This window comes from Poecilia mexicana, unplaced genomic scaffold (genome assembly GCF_051168715.1).
Source record: "Poecilia mexicana isolate PSO_F unplaced genomic scaffold, ASM5116871v1 scaffold_6, whole genome shotgun sequence".
Taxonomy (NCBI): domain Eukaryota; kingdom Metazoa; phylum Chordata; class Actinopteri; order Cyprinodontiformes; family Poeciliidae; genus Poecilia; species Poecilia mexicana.
In genome coordinates, this window is record NW_028263375.1 from 24803331 (window position 1) to 24821366 (window position 18036).

An 18036-nucleotide genomic window follows, 5' to 3' on the forward strand; every position below is an offset into this window, starting at 1 on the left:
ATATATATATATATATATATATATATGCAGCTGAGTAAGAAAACAACAAACCAGGAAAGAACCATCGTGTGGAAGCATAAGTTCTGGAAATAAGCTCTGATCGTAGCCAAGATTTTCCCAAAGCTTCGAGTGCAATGAGGAATCATTTCAGTGTTCGCTCGCGGCCACAAAATGACCTCGAAAAACAAAGATGAATGGAACCATTGACTTCAAATATGACCTCTTGAAAGCACGGCCCGAGCTTCCATCCATCGTCATCTATTATATTCACGACTGTGACCTGCTGGGGCGGCGGGAGGAGCGGGGTGGGGTTTGATTAGGCTGGCGCCCACCTGTTCTCCTTCAGCTTCTAAGACACTAGCTGCCAGAAGATCAAACAGGGCTCGTCCACCCCCCCCCCCCCCCACAAACCTCCTCCGCGCATCCCTCCTCCTCTTCTCCTCTCCCTGGCAAGTTCCACACAGAAAAGGTGACTGACCCACTTTCCCTCCCTCCTGAGCTATTAGCTGGAGAAAATGGAGTGATGTAGCGTGGGATGTGTGCGTCGGGTGGGTGGGTTTTGCGAGACCGAACAAAAAGCGGCTCGTCTTCTCCCGCCGCACAGACCTGAAGGAGTCGCTGGGAACTCCGAAGAAAGCGTGTCGTTTCCCAATCGGACGCCACGCCACGGGAGGTTGTTCTCTCTAATGGCGCCGCCAGGCCCCGCTGCGGCGGCGGTGGACGCTAACCTGGCGTTGATCTAAAATAAACCAGACACGAGACAAATACGGCAAACAGATGAATAATTTGCCAAAGGCCGCAGAAGCAAACGAGAGTAGAAATGTAGCATAAATTCCTCCGCATTGAGGTAAATTGCTTACAATCCTGGGGGCTTTGTGCGAGGCAGAGCCAGCACTCATTGTTTTCTTCGGGATTAGGTTTATATTGATTGACCATCACGATCGGCATCATGATACTTAGAGGCAGAGAACAATTTTTCTTGTTCTCATTTGCTGTGACAGTGCTTTTACCTTCTTCTTCATCGTGTTCTCTTCTTCTACGCTCCAAAAAATACACAGCATTCATTATGTCCTGTCTGAGTCTCGTCTTCTTCTGTGCTCGCAGGCCTCACATGGTGACGGAATATATGGGCATCAGGAACGAGAGCTTTATGAAGATTGCTGCCGTGGGGACGTGGATGGGAGATTTTGTGACGGCCTGGATGGTAAGAATGGAGTTATTAGGGTTTACGGGATTCAAAACCTAAACAATCTTATAGGATTGAATTGGTTAGTGGGGATAACCTGAACAGTTTTTGTGATCTGGAGTGTCCTGATCAACATTTCCACCAGCTCCTCCATGGCTCCAGATTAACTTTTTGCCTGGTTTCACTGGCACTCTTTCTTATTGAGGTACACCAGCCCAGCATCATTAAGCACCCGTCATTTTCTCGTGCCTTTACGAAGTCATTCCATCTTCAAAAGTAATTTTTTAAATCATTTTTTTTGTCATTTGTCAGTGACGGTACCGTAAAGAGGGATGTAACAATGTGAAAACCTTGTATTTGTGATTCTGTGGTCCTGCTCCCATTTGAGTACTATTTAATTGAAATATGAACTGTTAGTAGTGCATATAAACAGCTGTGAAGGAGTCAAATTGAATCCAAACCCAGGTTTTGTTCAGATATGTCATCTTTCCAATTTAAATTTTAACATCAGCATCATCATCGGGTGTCGTTTTTGATTTTTTTTATTTTTTTTATGATTTGGAGCCTCTTGCTTTTCAATATAAATTAAAACACAACATAGTTCCAGAATCAGACTTTCTCTGAGCTCACTTTGATGAAATGTCCTGCCACAGGTAAGGTGCTCACTACAGTTAGCAACACCACAAACCCTAATTTCAGTAAATCAAACTTTGGCCTTTAAATTTATGACTCCCCCCAAACAAAAATAATTTCAGTAAATTTGCTGTTCTCTTTGTAATGACCATTCCAAGATTGTATTCGGATATTTTTATTAATGGTCAGACTTGGCGGGTGGGGCTTGGAATGATTACTGCCTATAAACAGAAACTCTGACGGATGTACCCGCTACATCCGAACAGCATCCGCAGTAATTTAGTCCAGGCTGTGACTCCCTGGAGGATCTCAAAGATCTGAGGAGGGGGGCAGCGTCAGGGAAAACAATGGAGGGACGGGGGCACATTGCAGGAGGAACACACCTCTGTTCATTATTCAACATGAAAGAGGAGAGGAGCTCCAGCGGGAGTGGGCCTCCTCTGCTGGGAGGAGTGGGGCTCGCAGCCGAGACAACCTGCCAACCTCCCTCACCCGTCGCATTAGCATTCCAAGGTACATACTTCAGAGGGAGAGGGAGTGTCGGAGTAGGAGGGAGGAAACAGGTGAAAGGGGATGAAGGGCGAAACGGAAGAGGAAGGTGATTCACGGATGCACAGCTTTGTGCGATGGATGAAAATTTTATGCAACGACAAAAGTGCTGATGCCTGAAATTATTCACCAAGTGTTTTTTTTTATTATTATTTTTTTTTTTTTAACTCAATAAAGCACTCTGAACAAGACCTCTTTGTTTCTACCACAGAGTACGCTCACTCCTAGAGTCAAAGAGCGAGAATCACCTCCTGTTTCCCTGGTTGAAATCCTTTCCTCCAACACGAGCTTTACAATCTGCTGTGAGGCGCTTTATTGAGTTGACCTCGACTGCTGCAGCTCTGCAGAAAGAATAATGTTGATTTGTGTATTAAAAGCATCCTGAGACAACGCTCCATCCAATAAAAATATTTTATGATTTAAAGGATTTTCGACCATCTGCTCGTAAACTGATGCCGTCAGCTGTCGTCCATGTAGTAACTCTGGGAAACAATATCTGTCATTGGGAGGTTGTTCAAAGTTATTTGTGAGTTTTGTTGTCTTCTGTTGTTGCTTTGCATTTTTTTAGTTGTGTTGCAGCTTTTACTAAATGTTTTTTTTTTAGTTGACTTTTGCTGCTGTTTTTTGTTTTTGCTTTGTGCATTTTTTTAGTTGTGTTGCAGCTTTTGTTGTTAAATGGATTTTGTTGAGTTGGGACTTTTGTTGTGCCTTCGTGCTGTCATGTTAAGAAACTGGTGAGGTTAAGAAAAACATTTTAAGACCTGCTTTCACTGAATAATGCGGTTAAATATATCATCCAAAAAGCAAACAATGGCTCCAGGTACTTAAAAAAAACAAAAAATGGCTGAAGTTGTTTGCCCTTTTTCAGTCTAATCCTCTGGTGGAAATTACTAAAATCGTTCCTCATAGAAAAGTAAGTTGTGGTTTTATAAATAAAAAAAAGCAGGCCTGGATAATATTGGTCTGTAAAAATGTCTTACAAAGTTGCTAAATGATTTATCACCCTTCTTATCATATTGCTATTTTGAATTTTTGTTCATTCACTTCAGGTGACAGATATGATGCTTCAGGATCAACACTACCCAGATTGGGGCAAAGCTGCAAGAAGGTTCTGGAAACGAGGCAACAATCGAATCGTCCTCTTCTGGTATGCTATGGCATGCATTTCTTTATCTTTGGTGAAACTAAATGTGTTTGCATGTCGCCTGATGCTTCGCAAAGGTGTGTGTGTGTGTGTGTGTGTGTGCGTGTGTGTGTGTGTGCGTGCATGCACGCACGCATGTCTTACGGTCTCAGCAGCCCGTTGCAGGGTTGCGTGCAGCGAATATCCGTGTTAATCTGCCCTCATTCAGTGTCAGCACCTTTAATTAGAAGAACAGGGTGAAAATCAATGGACACTGCAAGGTTGCTGGGTGTGCCACAAACCTGTCTTTTACTTAGCCCTACCACAAGCTGTGACCCTGAAATAAACTGTAAACAAATGCAGCAAACCGTGTCCTATACGCCCATTATGGGATGGATTAGTGGGTCCCATTTGTGCTTATAAGTATGCAACCGCCGGGCTGCACAGTCCACAGAGGCGCTAATTCACTCCGTGATCGCCGTCAGTCAGATATGACATCTGAACGTGCTCACCGTCGGTTCATTCTCGGGTCACAGAGTGATTGAAGGACAAGTGGGGAAACCAAATAACGTTGACACGCACGCTCGGCGCCAAGTATGCAGACGCATCAAAGGGAGTTTGGCCGCCACCGCCAATATTTCCCTCCGTCGAATCGACTCGCTCGCGATTTGAAATCCGAGCAGACAAATTCTTCTGCGGCTTTCCTCGTCTTTATTGACAGGCGGCCCCGGCTCGCGCTGTCGCAATCGATGGCTGGATTTGACGAGGCCGTCGTTTGGGATTCAGAGCTTGAAATGTGATTGATAAATGCTCTGCGGGACGGAGCTCGTCGATACGCTGCGGCGGATAGCCGGCTACGGCTGCCAAAAGGTTGGCCACTCCGAGAGCAAGAGTCCCACTGTGGAATATTAAAACCTCCTCCTAAAACTTATCTCCCCCCGGCCCCACTCTGCTGAAATGGGATACGAGCTGGCAGCCTGTGTCTGCAGGGCAACCAGCCGTCGTGCGGTGCGAAAATGCACACAGCAGCACAATAATGGTCGGGTGACATTGAGGGAAAATATCCAGTGGAGAATAATACAAGGAGAGCGTGTCTCTCTTCACATGAATGAAGATGTTTTTCCAGCGAAACAGCGACTATGGAGCTGACTTATGCAAGAAAACACAGCAATCGCTACGAGCGGTTTTGTGTTAAGCATGTAAATGCATGGAAATTTGTGTGGGGTTGAGTTTGGATTTACATTATTTTGGCATGACTTTTCTGTTTATTCACATCTTATTCTAAGGGTGTTTTCACACCTGATGGTGCAGTAGGCTCGGTTTGATTTGGGACCAAGTTCGCTTCCTCACTGCACTGTGTCAAGGAAACAAACTAATTGAACAAACCCGTTCACCCCCTTCACCTGTGGTGGCGCTGCAACAAGAACCGCATTAGAGGACGACACGAAAACCTCAGAAAAAGAAATAAGCCCTTCACAAAATGTAAACAAAGATGGAGCAGTGTCAGATATGGGCTCTTTGCACCTCAGCTTCCGCGTTCGGGGTAAAGCGGCTCGATTGTTTCCGATCCAATACAAATATCATTTACAATAGCTGCTTGCAGGGCTTGGCCAAGTTTTGTACATCGATCCGAAGCCCCAACAAGTCAGCTGGAGAAAGGTTTTAAGATGTTCGCCTCGTTATACATTCACTGACATGAAGGTGAGTTTTACTTAAACTTTGTGGCTAACATTAACGTTAGCTTATGCTAGTAGGCAATATTCTCGGACATTGTTCTTGTAAAATGTGCTATTTAAGTATCTAAACATTCTAACGGACAATGTATTTATCTTATTTTCAAGTATATTATGTGTGTTTATTGTCGTTAGTGTCAGAGACTCACGGGGTTCGGTTACGCCTCATAGCTTAACAGTAGCGCAGCTCTGGTGTCAGAGATCTGGTTCAGCTGTTCAGGTTCAAAGTTGCTGCTTTTAGAAAAATATGACCGTGTTGCTTCATGTCTCCGTGTTATTTCGTTTTATTACCTTTGCATGTTTCTTGTGAAGAGCTCAGATAGGACGGTGTTTACAGCAGGATGTACAGGCGGATCAGTTGCTGTCGGGCTCTGGTCTGCTCTCTCGTTCCCATAAACTCTTTCAGGCTGAATATAGAAGTGATTCCATGGAAATAACTCAGGGAGGCTCCTTTATTTACCATCCGTATCCCTGGTAGTTTTAGGCTGATCCGGAGTGAAGTGAAGGCTGCAAACTTTGCTGTGCGGCGTTAGCTGGTAGCGACAGATATTTACAAGCCATCTTCTTAATTCAGGATCGCTTGGAAATTAACGAAAACTTAAAAGCCCATTATATTAGGAAGTCAACAATGTTAATAGTATTGTTTTTTTGCATCTGAAATACGACTTGGTCTTTTCTACCAGTCATGGTAACTCAAAGCGGAAAAAAGTGAGCCGCATTAGCTCCTGGAGATGTGACGTCAACGCCTTAGGTGCAAAGAGCCCATTAGTGGTTGTAGCATATATCTGACGCTATGCCTCAGTCATTAGACATGTTTGTTTTGGTTGTATTTACCCAGAATGCCCTGTGCCACAGTCCGCTTCCTGCTTTTGGAGTGATCTCACCAGAATTCACTTCATTCGAGCCGAGAGGTTTATAGGTGGACAAGAGTTTGCTTTGCAGCTGAGCTCCATCCCGTATTGACACCTCTCCAAATGAAACAGGCTTTCCAGGAAAACAAACTAGAGTCCAATTAAAGCAGATGAAACAAGGCTGGTATGAATGCACCCCAAGACTCTCTTCGTTCCATTCACAGATTTCCTTCCCCCTTCTGTCTCTCTTTGCCACACTTTTTTTTCCCCTTACCCTTCCTCCCTTCGCACTAACTTTTCTTCACTTCCCTGCAGGACAGTGCTCATCTCCTTGACCTCGGTGGTGGTTCTGGTCATCAGCACCGACTGGATCAGCTGGGACAACCTCAACCGCGGCTTCCTGCCCAGCGACGAGGTCTCCAGAGCCTTCCTAGCCTCCTTCATCTTGGTCTTCGACCTTCTCATTGTTATGCAGGTAGAACGCTCCCTTGTGGCCAATTAAAAAAAGTAGAGAGAGGAGAGGGTGGGGTGGGGGGGACAGGGACGTCTCTTGGCTCAGTCCACTACCCGTCTTGCCAGTTCCCATTTTTCCCTATTCATCAACGGAGCTCTGCGGCACATAGCTCTGGAAAAGAGAAAGTGTTTGATCACTCTCAGCTGGCATGGTCACAAATCTTTCTTTTTCTCCTCTCCTTCTCTCCTTTCGGTCCTTCCATTCTGATTTCCCCACACCTGATCCAACACGTCTGAGCATAGTTTATGTTCCTAAATGCTCATGAGTCACAATTTTTTTTTTTTTTGTGCCATTTTATTATTTTCTCCCGTGTTCTCCATTTATGTCACCGTCTCATAAATATGAATGCGGTTTTGACTGGACCTCTAAAAAAAGCGACAAATGCTTTTGTGCTGAAGGCATCTTGCGAGTGAAGCGCTCTTTCATGCCAAACAGACACGGTGCCTCGCTACCTTTTCTGAGTTTTTCACTTTTTTTTTTTTTTCCAATTTTTACCTCCTCAATATGTTGGACTTCAGTGTATTTATTTGACTTTTATGTGAGAGACCATAGCAAAAAAAAGTGAATGACAAATCATTCATGTCTTTCTTCATTTCCTTCTTCCTCTCTTTTTTGTATTTCTCTCTTTCCCTCTCCTTCTTTCTTTTCAGAGTCAGTACTTTGCAGTGAAAGCTGCAAGTCATTTGAGTTTTGTCTCTAAATGCTTTGAACTTTAAGAGACCAAACTTTTTCCCCCACTTCTCTTTGCAATTACAGCTCAAACTCAGAGTAAAAGAGGACCTGAACAACATTTTAGAGGAATGTATTTTTATGTCTCATTATAACATGGAGGTTTCTGGTTTTAACAAGGTACATCCTCTTTATTTATTCGCTAGCACTGGCTATTAAATGGTACCATAGTCCAGGGTGATCTGCAGTGTTATGTCTTCCAGCTGACGTAGCGTTTCTGCATGTGGACCAAATGGTTTAATCTGAACAGATTTTTTTTTGTTTGTTTTTTGTCCCCAACATGGTTTTTAGAACTTTTTTTTTGTTCAGAATGCTGTTTTTATATCTTTCTTTAGCAATTGCTAAAGAAAGACTGTACAACTAAGGGTGAATTCACACCAGGTTTTTTTTTTTAGTTTGCTTTGATCAAACTAAAAGTGGGAAGGAGTGGACACCGGTCCGCCTGAAAACCTAAGTCTCAGTTTGGTTGAAGTGAACTCTGGTGCGGTTCGAATGCAGTGCGAATGCCAAGCGAACTGCTGCAAAGCGGGAAGCAGACTATTGCGCTTAGCATTCTGGGTAAATACGAACAGACAAAATGTGCGTGTCTTGTGCTAGAAGGAGAAATACCTCATGGAAATTTGTCAAAAACAAAGTAGAAATCCTACAGCTGCTGATATCTGACGCTCCTCCGTTTTTGTTTGCATTTTATGAAGAAGGAAGTTGAGCTGTGTGTCGCCTTCGGAGGTTTTCGTGTCATTTCCTTCCATGTTGTCTAGGTTTATCAGCACATAACTTTTATTTAAATTTTTAAACGGTGTCATTTCCCTTCTGATTCATAGCTATGTGCTACTTTGTGTTGGTCTGCCACATTAAATCCCGATAAAATACATTAGAGTTTGTGGTTCCACCATCACCAAATGTGAAACTGTTCAAGTGGTGTGGATTGTTTCACCAGGCAGTGTATAATCATTACGCGATCCGGTGCACAAATCATAACAGAACATCCAAACTCCTAGGGAAGAGATTTGCTATGGACTCATTAGACACACATGCTGCTTGACTAAAATTTGTTGCTACTTAAGTATATGTCCCTGGTCTGTTTGTTGTGCTAATTACAGAAGGAAGCAGTTTCTTGGGAGAACGTGTCCGAGTGTTACAAATGGAGCGCTCCACAGAAAGCTCGCAAGGTCACCAGTATATTTCCCATGTTAATCTGTAATACAGCTCCAAAAGTGAGTTCCAGGCGGCTTTTATTGAAAAAACTATATATATATATATATATATATATATATGTGTGTGTGTATATGTATTAAAAAAAGTGCTGCTCTGGCTACTAATTACTTCCCACTTTGATTTTTTTCCCCACATTTATTTAACAAATGTGATTATGCAGATGCAACGAACCAGCTCAGTTTACACAATACCCCTCACAGGGATGTTTTTAGTCCTCCGCCCTCGGCTGTACATCACTCTCCACTCTCAGCGTTCTGCTTACAACCAGCCCTTCTTATTTCCTGCATGGTGTACAGCAAGTACATTTACTGCCGTAATTTACGAGGTGAGCTAGCAGCTATCCCCATCACGGGGTTGGGGAGGGTTGTAAGGGACCCTCGCACCGGCAGCCGTCGCCTCGTCGTACCCGTCGATAGGAATTCATCAGAGGTTTGTCCACCTCTGCGTCAAAGCTTATGTCTCATCTCCATGAGAAAAATGGATGGAGGTGTTCTCAGGCCAATTAATGTCCTGCCTGGATTTAGCTCCAGGCGGGGTTTTACCTTTTTTTTTTTTTTAAATTGAATGTTTGTGTATATTTCTGTGTGTTTCCCCAGCCGTTTCCTCAACCGAACGTCGATTTTCTTTGTATTTGGTGTGTAATCACTTTTACACAGGAGGCGGACATGGTGGTACGTCCCTGTTAGATTTATTCATTTGTAAAAATTCATTAGTTGGTGGAAGATGGTTTTTAATATCCTATAACCCTATAAGTTCATAGATATCGGCAAAGCCCTTCTCAGATCATTAGCACATAAAGGATTCAGATACATGACATTATTTTTCAGAGACTTTGTTCAAATAACAGAACAAGATAATTTCTGTTTGCTTTGTTTTTACTTTTCATTTTTTGTTATTTTTTTGTTTCTTATACAAGTAACAATGACAAATTTATTTGTAGCAGACTGTTTCATTTAGATTATATATATATATATATATATATATATATATATATATATATATATATATATGCGCAAAGGGAAAGAAAATTTGTAATTAAAGAAATTCTATTTTCACCTTTATCCTATAAGAATGTGGTTAAAAGGATTTAGAAACCTTTTAGGGATGCACAATACATATTTGCATGAACTTCAATAATTATTTATAAGTAAAACTGGGCTGATCTTAACAACCAATGTTTATTTACATCTTGTTGTCATTTGTGTAAGTGTTTCAGGAGGAGACGGGTGAAGGGCCTTGGCTGTCAGTTCATCCTTAGTTTGTTTTTAAACAGTATTTTTAGATATCTGGTTTTAATTCAATGTACTGTGTGGGACTGGGTACTAAATCAATAGTAATAGATGTGTGGTTAACATCAATAGATAATACATCTGATTGAAAATTCGACAAAATTCACTGAACTACAATTATAGAACCGCACAGCATTCTGGGAGATGTAGGCACAGGAAAGACTTTAGCCTCTCAACCACTCGGCCAGCTAAGCAAGGTGGGTGGCATCAACTAACTCTCCCGCTCTTTGGTTACCTAGCAACAACCTGCTTCTCAGCAATAACAGTTTAAGGTTTTGCCACTGTGCCTCATAATGTAGAGGAGTGAAAACTGTGTATAAAACAGAAAAGGTCATGTCAGTAGTTTTTCAGATATTTAAAACAAACAACAAAAATAAAACGTAACGAATAATTATTGACATTGACTGATACGAGATGTTTTTATCACGATACGTTGTCCTGCCCTATTCAATCCAAAAAGAGGCATTTTACAGTAGTTATCTCTGCCACATTGAGCCCCTCCTGGCTGCTGCACCATCTGAAACATTCAGGGAGTGATTTCTTTCTTATACTTGTGAATCATGTCGGTATGAACGGCGGCAGCTCTTCTTTTGTGGTTTCCAGCTTCATACTGCGGGTGGGGGCGGGGTGCGGTGGGGGAAGTAGCTTAGTGACACTGCAGGGCATCGGCAGCTTCTAAATGTCACTTTGCTCTGCCTGTTGATGTATTTTGACATGTTGAAATCCCAGCGCACGCCGGTTCACTCCACCAGCCTGTAAACACTCGGTGTGATCTCCGCGCCGCAGCGGCCGACACCTTGTTTGACCCTCAGTTGGCGTGTGAAGAGACTCCACCGAGACTTAATATCAGCTAATATGAGAGACTTTCGGTGAAGTGTGCAGCATCCAATAACGGATGATACACGGTTGACATTTTTCACTGCTGAAGTTGTCATTTGAATGTGTTTCTTTTTTTTCTTTTTTTCTGCTCGAGCCGCCGCATCTGGTTGAAGTTAACTGAATTGATGGTCGATTGTGTTTTTTTTTTTTTTTGTTTTGTTTTTTTGACAGGACTGGGAGTTTCCTCACTTCATGGGTGACCTGGATATGAATTTACCTGGAATGTCAACAACACATGTGAAGGTCAAGCTTCCTGTCTGCAAGCGCATCTTTAAGGAGGAGTACCACATTCACATCACAGGTACATTCAGGAATAAAAGGTTAAAGATTGTGTCATCGTTCTAGGGGAGAGGATCTCCAGCTTTCAAACAGGCAAAAATCATGACAGGGAAACTGGAAGACATCATTGCAGTCGATGAGGAAGAAGCGCCTTTCATTTTCTCGTAACAAATTGGGAGTAAAAAAAAAAAAAAAAAAAAAACGTGGCGTGGCTGCTCCAGTTTCCCCGTTCCCCTCCCCGTTGGGAAGGGTTCGTTTGTTAAAACCACAGCAGCCATTTATAATGCATGTGTAGTTGATGTGTCACGCAGGTGCCACAGCTATGTTTTCATCATTCCTGTGCCAGAGCACTCTGCGAACGTGTACGGTTTTTCCTTTAAAACCGCGCCCTCCCCTCCCACCTTTTTCCCCGTGGAGAGCTGAGAAAAAGAGAGAGAGAGGGAAAAAAAAGCAAACGTTCCTGAGCTAATCGCCACACTTTGAAAACGCCTGGTAATTTTTGCGAGAGGTTGTTAACCCGGTTGCATTGGATAGCCATTAAGCGTGATGAAAGTGGCTACACCGCGACGTGATTGGTTTAACTAAAAGCTTATTAGCATCACATCTTTGGTGGTGGTTGGGGGAGGGAGTGGTTTCATGTATACCTGGGGAGACATGTTCCTGCCATCAGTCATCCTGAGGAGATGGCTGTCTCATGGTAATATAGCGATCTTGTAAGTAGCACCTGTAAATGGATTTCTCTTTCTCGGTGCATGAGCTGAATGCAAAGCGAGAGGGAGTCCTGATGTGCGACGGTGAAAGCATGCCTCTCTGATGATGGCGTTTTCCCGGACAGCAGCGGTCAGAAGTTGTACACGAGGTCGTCATTGGTGTGAGCTTAATTTGAATTTGTCTTGGGGGAGGGTATCACCAACTTCAGTTTACTTAAAAACCAAGCGTTTGAACTCGATGTGGGTTTGATGTAGACAGTGTTAAAATTATGCATATGGGCTCAAATATACTCAGGCTGGGATCTGGCTGAATGTTCTTGGCAGAGTTTGGTAGGTTCATTGATTTCCTGCCAGAGACCGGGCTTTAAAGCAATGTCAGTATACTTACTTACAGCAGTGTTGATCTTGAGGCCATCTCAGAGACTTATTGATAGGCTGCTTTGTTCTTTCCAAAACCCGTTTTGACCTTTGTAGGGTCCTTTCCCTGTTGTGTCACCCAAATCTAACCAAGATTCAATTGATCTCTTTAAAACAGAGCAAACTGGTTGGGATGGTCAAGAAGAATTTAGGTTATTGAGAACCTAGTTTTACATCACCATGTATCTGACTCTAATTAATTCACTTTGTTGATTAGAGAAATTTCTAAATTAATCAATTTAATTATTAGTACTAATTTGGATAAGTTCACCCTCAAATTATGGACAACAACCCTGACCCTTCCTAACCCTAGCCCTAAATCATGTGCCTCTCTCTCTCTCTCCTAAGGTAAGTGGTTCAACTATGGTATCATCTTCCTTGTGCTTATATTGGATTTAAACATGTGGAAGAACCAGATTTTCTACAAGCCCTACGAGTACGGTCAGTACGTTGGGCCAGGAGAGAAGATCTACACGGTGGAGGAGCCGGAAACGCTCAGAGACTTCAACCACAGCACGCTCACGTACGAGTGGCGCTCCACCAACATCAACCCGAGCACCAACAAGACGTACGTGGAGCGGGACATGTTCCTCCACAGCCGTTACATCGGGGCCAGCTTGGACATCAAGTGCCTGGCCTTCATCCCGAGCTTGGCGGCGTTTGTCCTCTTCGGCTTCTTCGTCTGGCTGTTTGGGCGCTTTCAGGACAGCGAGACGTTCACGGAAAACCAAGACAAGGCGTACGAGAGGATAAAGAGGAAATCGCCTTCGGAGTACAGCAAGGAGATGGGAGCGACCCCGGAGGACACGCACCTGACCATGAGCGACAGCCTGAAGCGGTCGGGAACGCCGATGCTCCTGTTGGTGGACGGGCCGCACTTCGGCGCGACGCCTTCCACGAACTCGACCATATCGATGGACACGCAGGAGACGCACCCGAGCATTGTGATAGACAACGCGGTGCAAGATGAGCCCGTTGTGTCTTTTGACGTCCGCAGACTCTCGCCGTGAACGCGTGGACTTTCCGACTGCGCCAAAGCAGAAAGAATTTACCGAGACTTCAGATTGTTGCAGGTTTTCTTACCCGCTAAACTTTATCACACACATTACTGAAGCAAACCTGTGTGTCTTTCATTGGGATTTTATGTGCTAGACCAATACAACATAGTGTAAAGATGAGGACTAAATCAGGGTTTTAAGAATCTTTTTCAAATAATCACTTGGGAATTGTTGCATTCATTTCCATTTAGCCCCTCTGAGTCAATACTTTAAATAATATTATTTTTCTTTTTCATTATAACTCGAGCTTAATCAGATAAAACAGAGAGTGTCCATGAACATCAACTTTCACGTTTTACCACTGATTCTCAATTGGATTGAAGGTTGGACTTTGACTAGGTCGCTATGACACATGAATATGCTTTGATCCGAACCATTCAGATATAGACCAGTCTGTATGGTTTGGGTTGTTGTCATTTGCTGCCACATGTAGCACTTTGTACGTGGTCCAAAAATCCAGTTTTGATCTTAAATGATCAGAATATCTTCTTCTTTCACATGTTTGCTTTCTCTTCTACTGTAAACAAAACTCTTCATTTACTTTATTTCAACAGTGAAATAAAATGATAAACTTTTTCCAGAGACCACGATTAATGCCATCGTATCATCACTCTCACTTGACCTTTGAACTTCTCTTGGCTGCTTCTCTCCTTACTAGACCCGTCCTGTTTAGGTGGACACCTCCTGGTAATTTGTGGCATAATTTTGGCCTTACTGACGGTAGTTGATTATTAATGACTTATAGCTGATTTTTTTTATTGGTATCAGAATAAAGGGGCTGAATATAAATGCAAAACCTTTTATTTGCAAACACAATCCTAAGTTTTTCCCTTAATAGTTACTTTACTTTGTTTTGGTCTCCATATAAAATCCAATTAAAACACATAAAAATTTGTGTAAAAATGTAAAAAAAAAATATATATATATATATATATATATATATATATATATATATATATATATATATATATATATATATATATATATATGCAGTATACAGAGTACATGTGCTCGGGTAAGTGACGTTAAGAGAGCAGGTTCTGTGGTTTTCATACATTTTTTCTAAGATATCCTCTGAAAAAGCCTCCATATTGGCACCGGTTCTGATGCAACTAGCCTAATATGAAGCAGATCTTTTTAAAACAGTCGGCAAACTTTTAATTGACACGGTGCTGGCTTGGATTTTTCTAATTTACTTCAGTCATGGTTTAAACTAATGGGTGCCTATATATCTGAGGAGTGTTTCTGCTTCAGCAACTCAGAGCCGGAGCAGTATTACAGCTACAATCGTGCCTTGATATTTCATATGTTTATATACTAACAGCCTACTGCTACGGAAGATGTCCTAATTATGGCCTGCTCGACTGATCCCTGCTGTATATCCTCATATCAAACCAACAATTGTTACCTCATTTGGTCGTCGGCTTGTGCCGGTTTTTTAATTTATTCTCTTGTGTTGCTTTTAATCCGTTTCAAACGTTGTGTCTCTTGTCGAAACGACGCGATTATCAGCATCAATCTACGTTGATGACCTTTTCATATCCCCTCACTCGATATTAAGGCTCGAAGATAATAAATGCAATCAGCAGAGATGAAATAGCAAAGCAACAAGCCGCTCGATGATTGCAAATGTGGCTCCTGCTCCTTTCTCTGAATATCAACCAAGTCGGGAGTTTGGTTTTGCCCTTGGCATAAACATGCTATTGAAGTGGAGGGGTATCTCTCTTTTTTTTTTTCTTTTTTCCTTCTTTCTTTAAAGCTCAGGGCTTCTTTATGTCTAAATAATCTTTGAAGGTTTTGGAAGCGGGTTTTTTGCAGGTATATATTTTTGAATATTATTCAGTTGGCACATCATCCTGCTGCTCTGAACTCATTCTGTAGCCGCAGTATTTATCTTCACAGTCGCTTTAAAGGTGTCTTTTTCTGAGTTTTCGTGTTCCACGTTATTTCTTTGTAATGTAGATCTGTGGGAGTTGGTCCAAAAATGTGCCCTTAGACATTTTTTTCTTTAAAGTGCAAATATGAATTAAATTATTAATGAGTTACAGATTTTTTTTTTTTTTTTTGCATGTGTGCTAAAACGTTTCAGCAAGAACTTTGCGACCAAAGATTCCAGATAATCCGGTGTTTTAACCCTGCGAGAAATGTACTTGATTCTCTTCGAAAGAAAAGGCCAAACACACATAACGGCTTAACGCCTTGCTTAAAATGTGTTTAAACAAGCAAACAAGCAAAAGAAAAAGTAATAAAAACTTTTTTTTTTGCAAAACACACCCAAATAAAAAAAGAACAGCCAATGATTTTTGTTTTGTTAGGTAAATAGTGGTTTAAAATGATTACGTTGACTGAATGTATTCATTTAGTACATCCAGTTAGATGATATTTAACATATGTGCTTAATTTCTGTTGTTTTTATTTTTTACTGAAAGGTTATTACACAGAGTACTATGACAGTGTATACTGATGAGGCGCTCCATACTGGAGTTCATTACAGCTGAGGTCCCTCTTTGTGTTGAAGTTTAATTGAGCACATTGTGTGTCTGTGGGTGACAGAGGCCATTCTATGAAGAGGTCAGTTTATTTAGTATAATTGCTTTGCACCTCTTGATTCTGTAATTTTTATTTATTTATTTATTTTTTTACATTAGAAGCCACAAATCACATTGCAGCATTTAACTAAAAGAAGGTGAACGTTTTTTGTTGTTTTTTTTTAGAGGGGGAACCCTGGATTTTTCTGATGTTCTTACTTGATTTGTTCCTTTCTCTGTGTTTTGTTTCAATAACTGGACCTTTCCTTGCTTTTGCTGTGTTGTATATCTGTCCAGTCTTGTGCTGCCAATAAATCAATCGTTTTCTGTTATTTATTTTTTCTACATACTCTATTTTCCCGACTGGTTTAATTTTTCTTCCTGGATTTGAAGATTCCAGGAAGGCTTCAAATCTTAAGTAATTCCCAGCGATGGGGAGCGAAGTGGGGATGGAGCAGGGGGAGACAACCGTTCTGGTTTACATTTTCTCTATACGCTCGGCTAATAGTTGCCAAGCAACAGCGTAGGTCAAGCTCCTTGCAGCTGCTGACCCAATTAATGTGGGCGACACCAGAAATTATGGCACTATCTCTTTACAAGGACACTTGAATATGTAACCTGTGTACACAACATCCTCCTCAGATTAAAACAAGTCCTCCTCGAGGCCCGTTTGATTTATGCCGGCGGGAAACAATTTCAGTCTGTTGCGTGTTTCGTTCCCCCCGGTGAGGTTTGTTTACGAGCACGTTCTGTCTGTGTGCAAATGAGTTAGCGACTTGATCAGAAGCGATGGAAACCGAATCCCCTGCAGACCTTCCCGATTTCTCGTGTCAAGATGAGGAACGTCCAAGTGGTGCTACCAGAAGAATATGGAGTCGAGAGGCAATTAGTGGATTGAAAGTAAAAAAAAAAAAAAAAAGTTACAATGTTGTGGATTAGTTTATATTTGCAGCCAGTTAGTCTACTTAAAAGGGACAAGTTAGATTTATTTATGGATTTCAGCCGTGTTGAAACGTTTATATATGAAAAATGCAACGAGAACGCTTTTTTTTGTAACATTTTAACTTGGGTATCCTTACATGGCTGTTATGTTCTATAATATACACTATGATTCATAATAAAGATTCCTTCAATGCCAAAATATAGCATCTCAAATGTATCTAGCTGATAGAAAAGCAAGGCCGTGTCAAAATATATCAAACTTAGTTCATTTGACCCATTATAACACTTTAGTTTCATATTTCTATCAATCCTGTTTCTCCCTGCCTTATTCCAGTGCTTTTCAAAGTGGGGGCCTCAACAACATTATCAATTAAATTGATCAAGCCGCATTGCTATACTATCCTCAAGGTAGCATAGCAGGTATGAAATGAGCAAGGAAGAAAAAGACTGGAGGAACCATCCAGTCACCCTGCTGGGTTTGTGATTAATAAAATCTTAAGTCATTTTCTTATTGTGTGGGGAAGTAAAATTGATCAGGTACTATATTATTTTTATAAAATCATAGTCATATTACCTGGTAACATTTCCCCGCCATAGAGCAAATGAACAACTAAAATCAGAAGGTATGAGGCAGCATTTATGCTAATCGAAAGTAATAATTATAGAGTAGTGAATAAAAGTGAGGAAAAAAAAGAAAGTTTAATGTTTACATATTTTGTATGTGGGTTGGTAAAGGAGATCTCCAGCTAAGAAGCCGACGACGTTTGAAAACGTTTGGGAGGTTTTCTACTGTTCTAACAGGACGGACTCGACAATTTCAGCTTCAAAAGGTTCCTTTTTTTTTTTAAACCAGCTAAAAAAATCTTTCATCTTATTCTTCCAGTGAATTTAAAGTCCTTTTAATGTATTCCCCAGTTTACAAAGAACATAAATGTGGCTGTCTGGCTAAAACATCATTGATTTCAGGTTTATGACATCCAGCACTTTCTTGGAGGTTGCAGTGTTTTCGCAGCCGATAACTACAGTACATTCCTCCAAGCTTCACGTGGCTTTCAGACCGACTCAAGAACGGCATGTAGGGAGCTTCTTGAAATGAGTTTTCATGGTTAAGCAGCTGCATCCAAACCTTACGTCGCCAAGCAATGCAACGCAACAGCTGCAGTGGTTTCAGGCTGACCAAACCCAGCCTGATGAGTCTTTGGTTTGGTTTGCATCGACGCACTGTGTAAAGTTTGCATCGCGTTGAATTATGGTGACGGGGTTTTTCCCTCAGAAGTCGGGTTTTAGTGAAGGAGGCTCTTAACAAAGACTGAACAATGCTGTGTTTCCGACTCTGTGTGAAATGGTTTGGAGTCGGCCCGGTCCCGCTCCGACTCTGCTCAGAGCAAAAACAAGAGCAGT

General features: G+C 41.8%; 1 protein-coding gene across 1 annotated transcript; it reads left to right on the forward strand.

Moving 5' to 3' along the window:
• The first annotated feature begins 972 nt into the window (after positions 1-972).
• Positions 973-14081, forward strand: LOC106933745 (transmembrane protein 117). Its single transcript, XM_015013208.2, has 5 exons — positions 973-1204; positions 3418-3515; positions 6391-6550; positions 10873-11002; positions 12456-14081. The coding sequence occupies exons 1-5, from the start codon at positions 1067-1069 to the stop codon at positions 13115-13117; spliced, it is 1188 nt and encodes a 395-aa protein (XP_014868694.2). The 5' UTR covers positions 973-1066; the 3' UTR covers positions 13118-14081.
• Positions 14082-18036: the final 3955 nt, after the last annotated feature.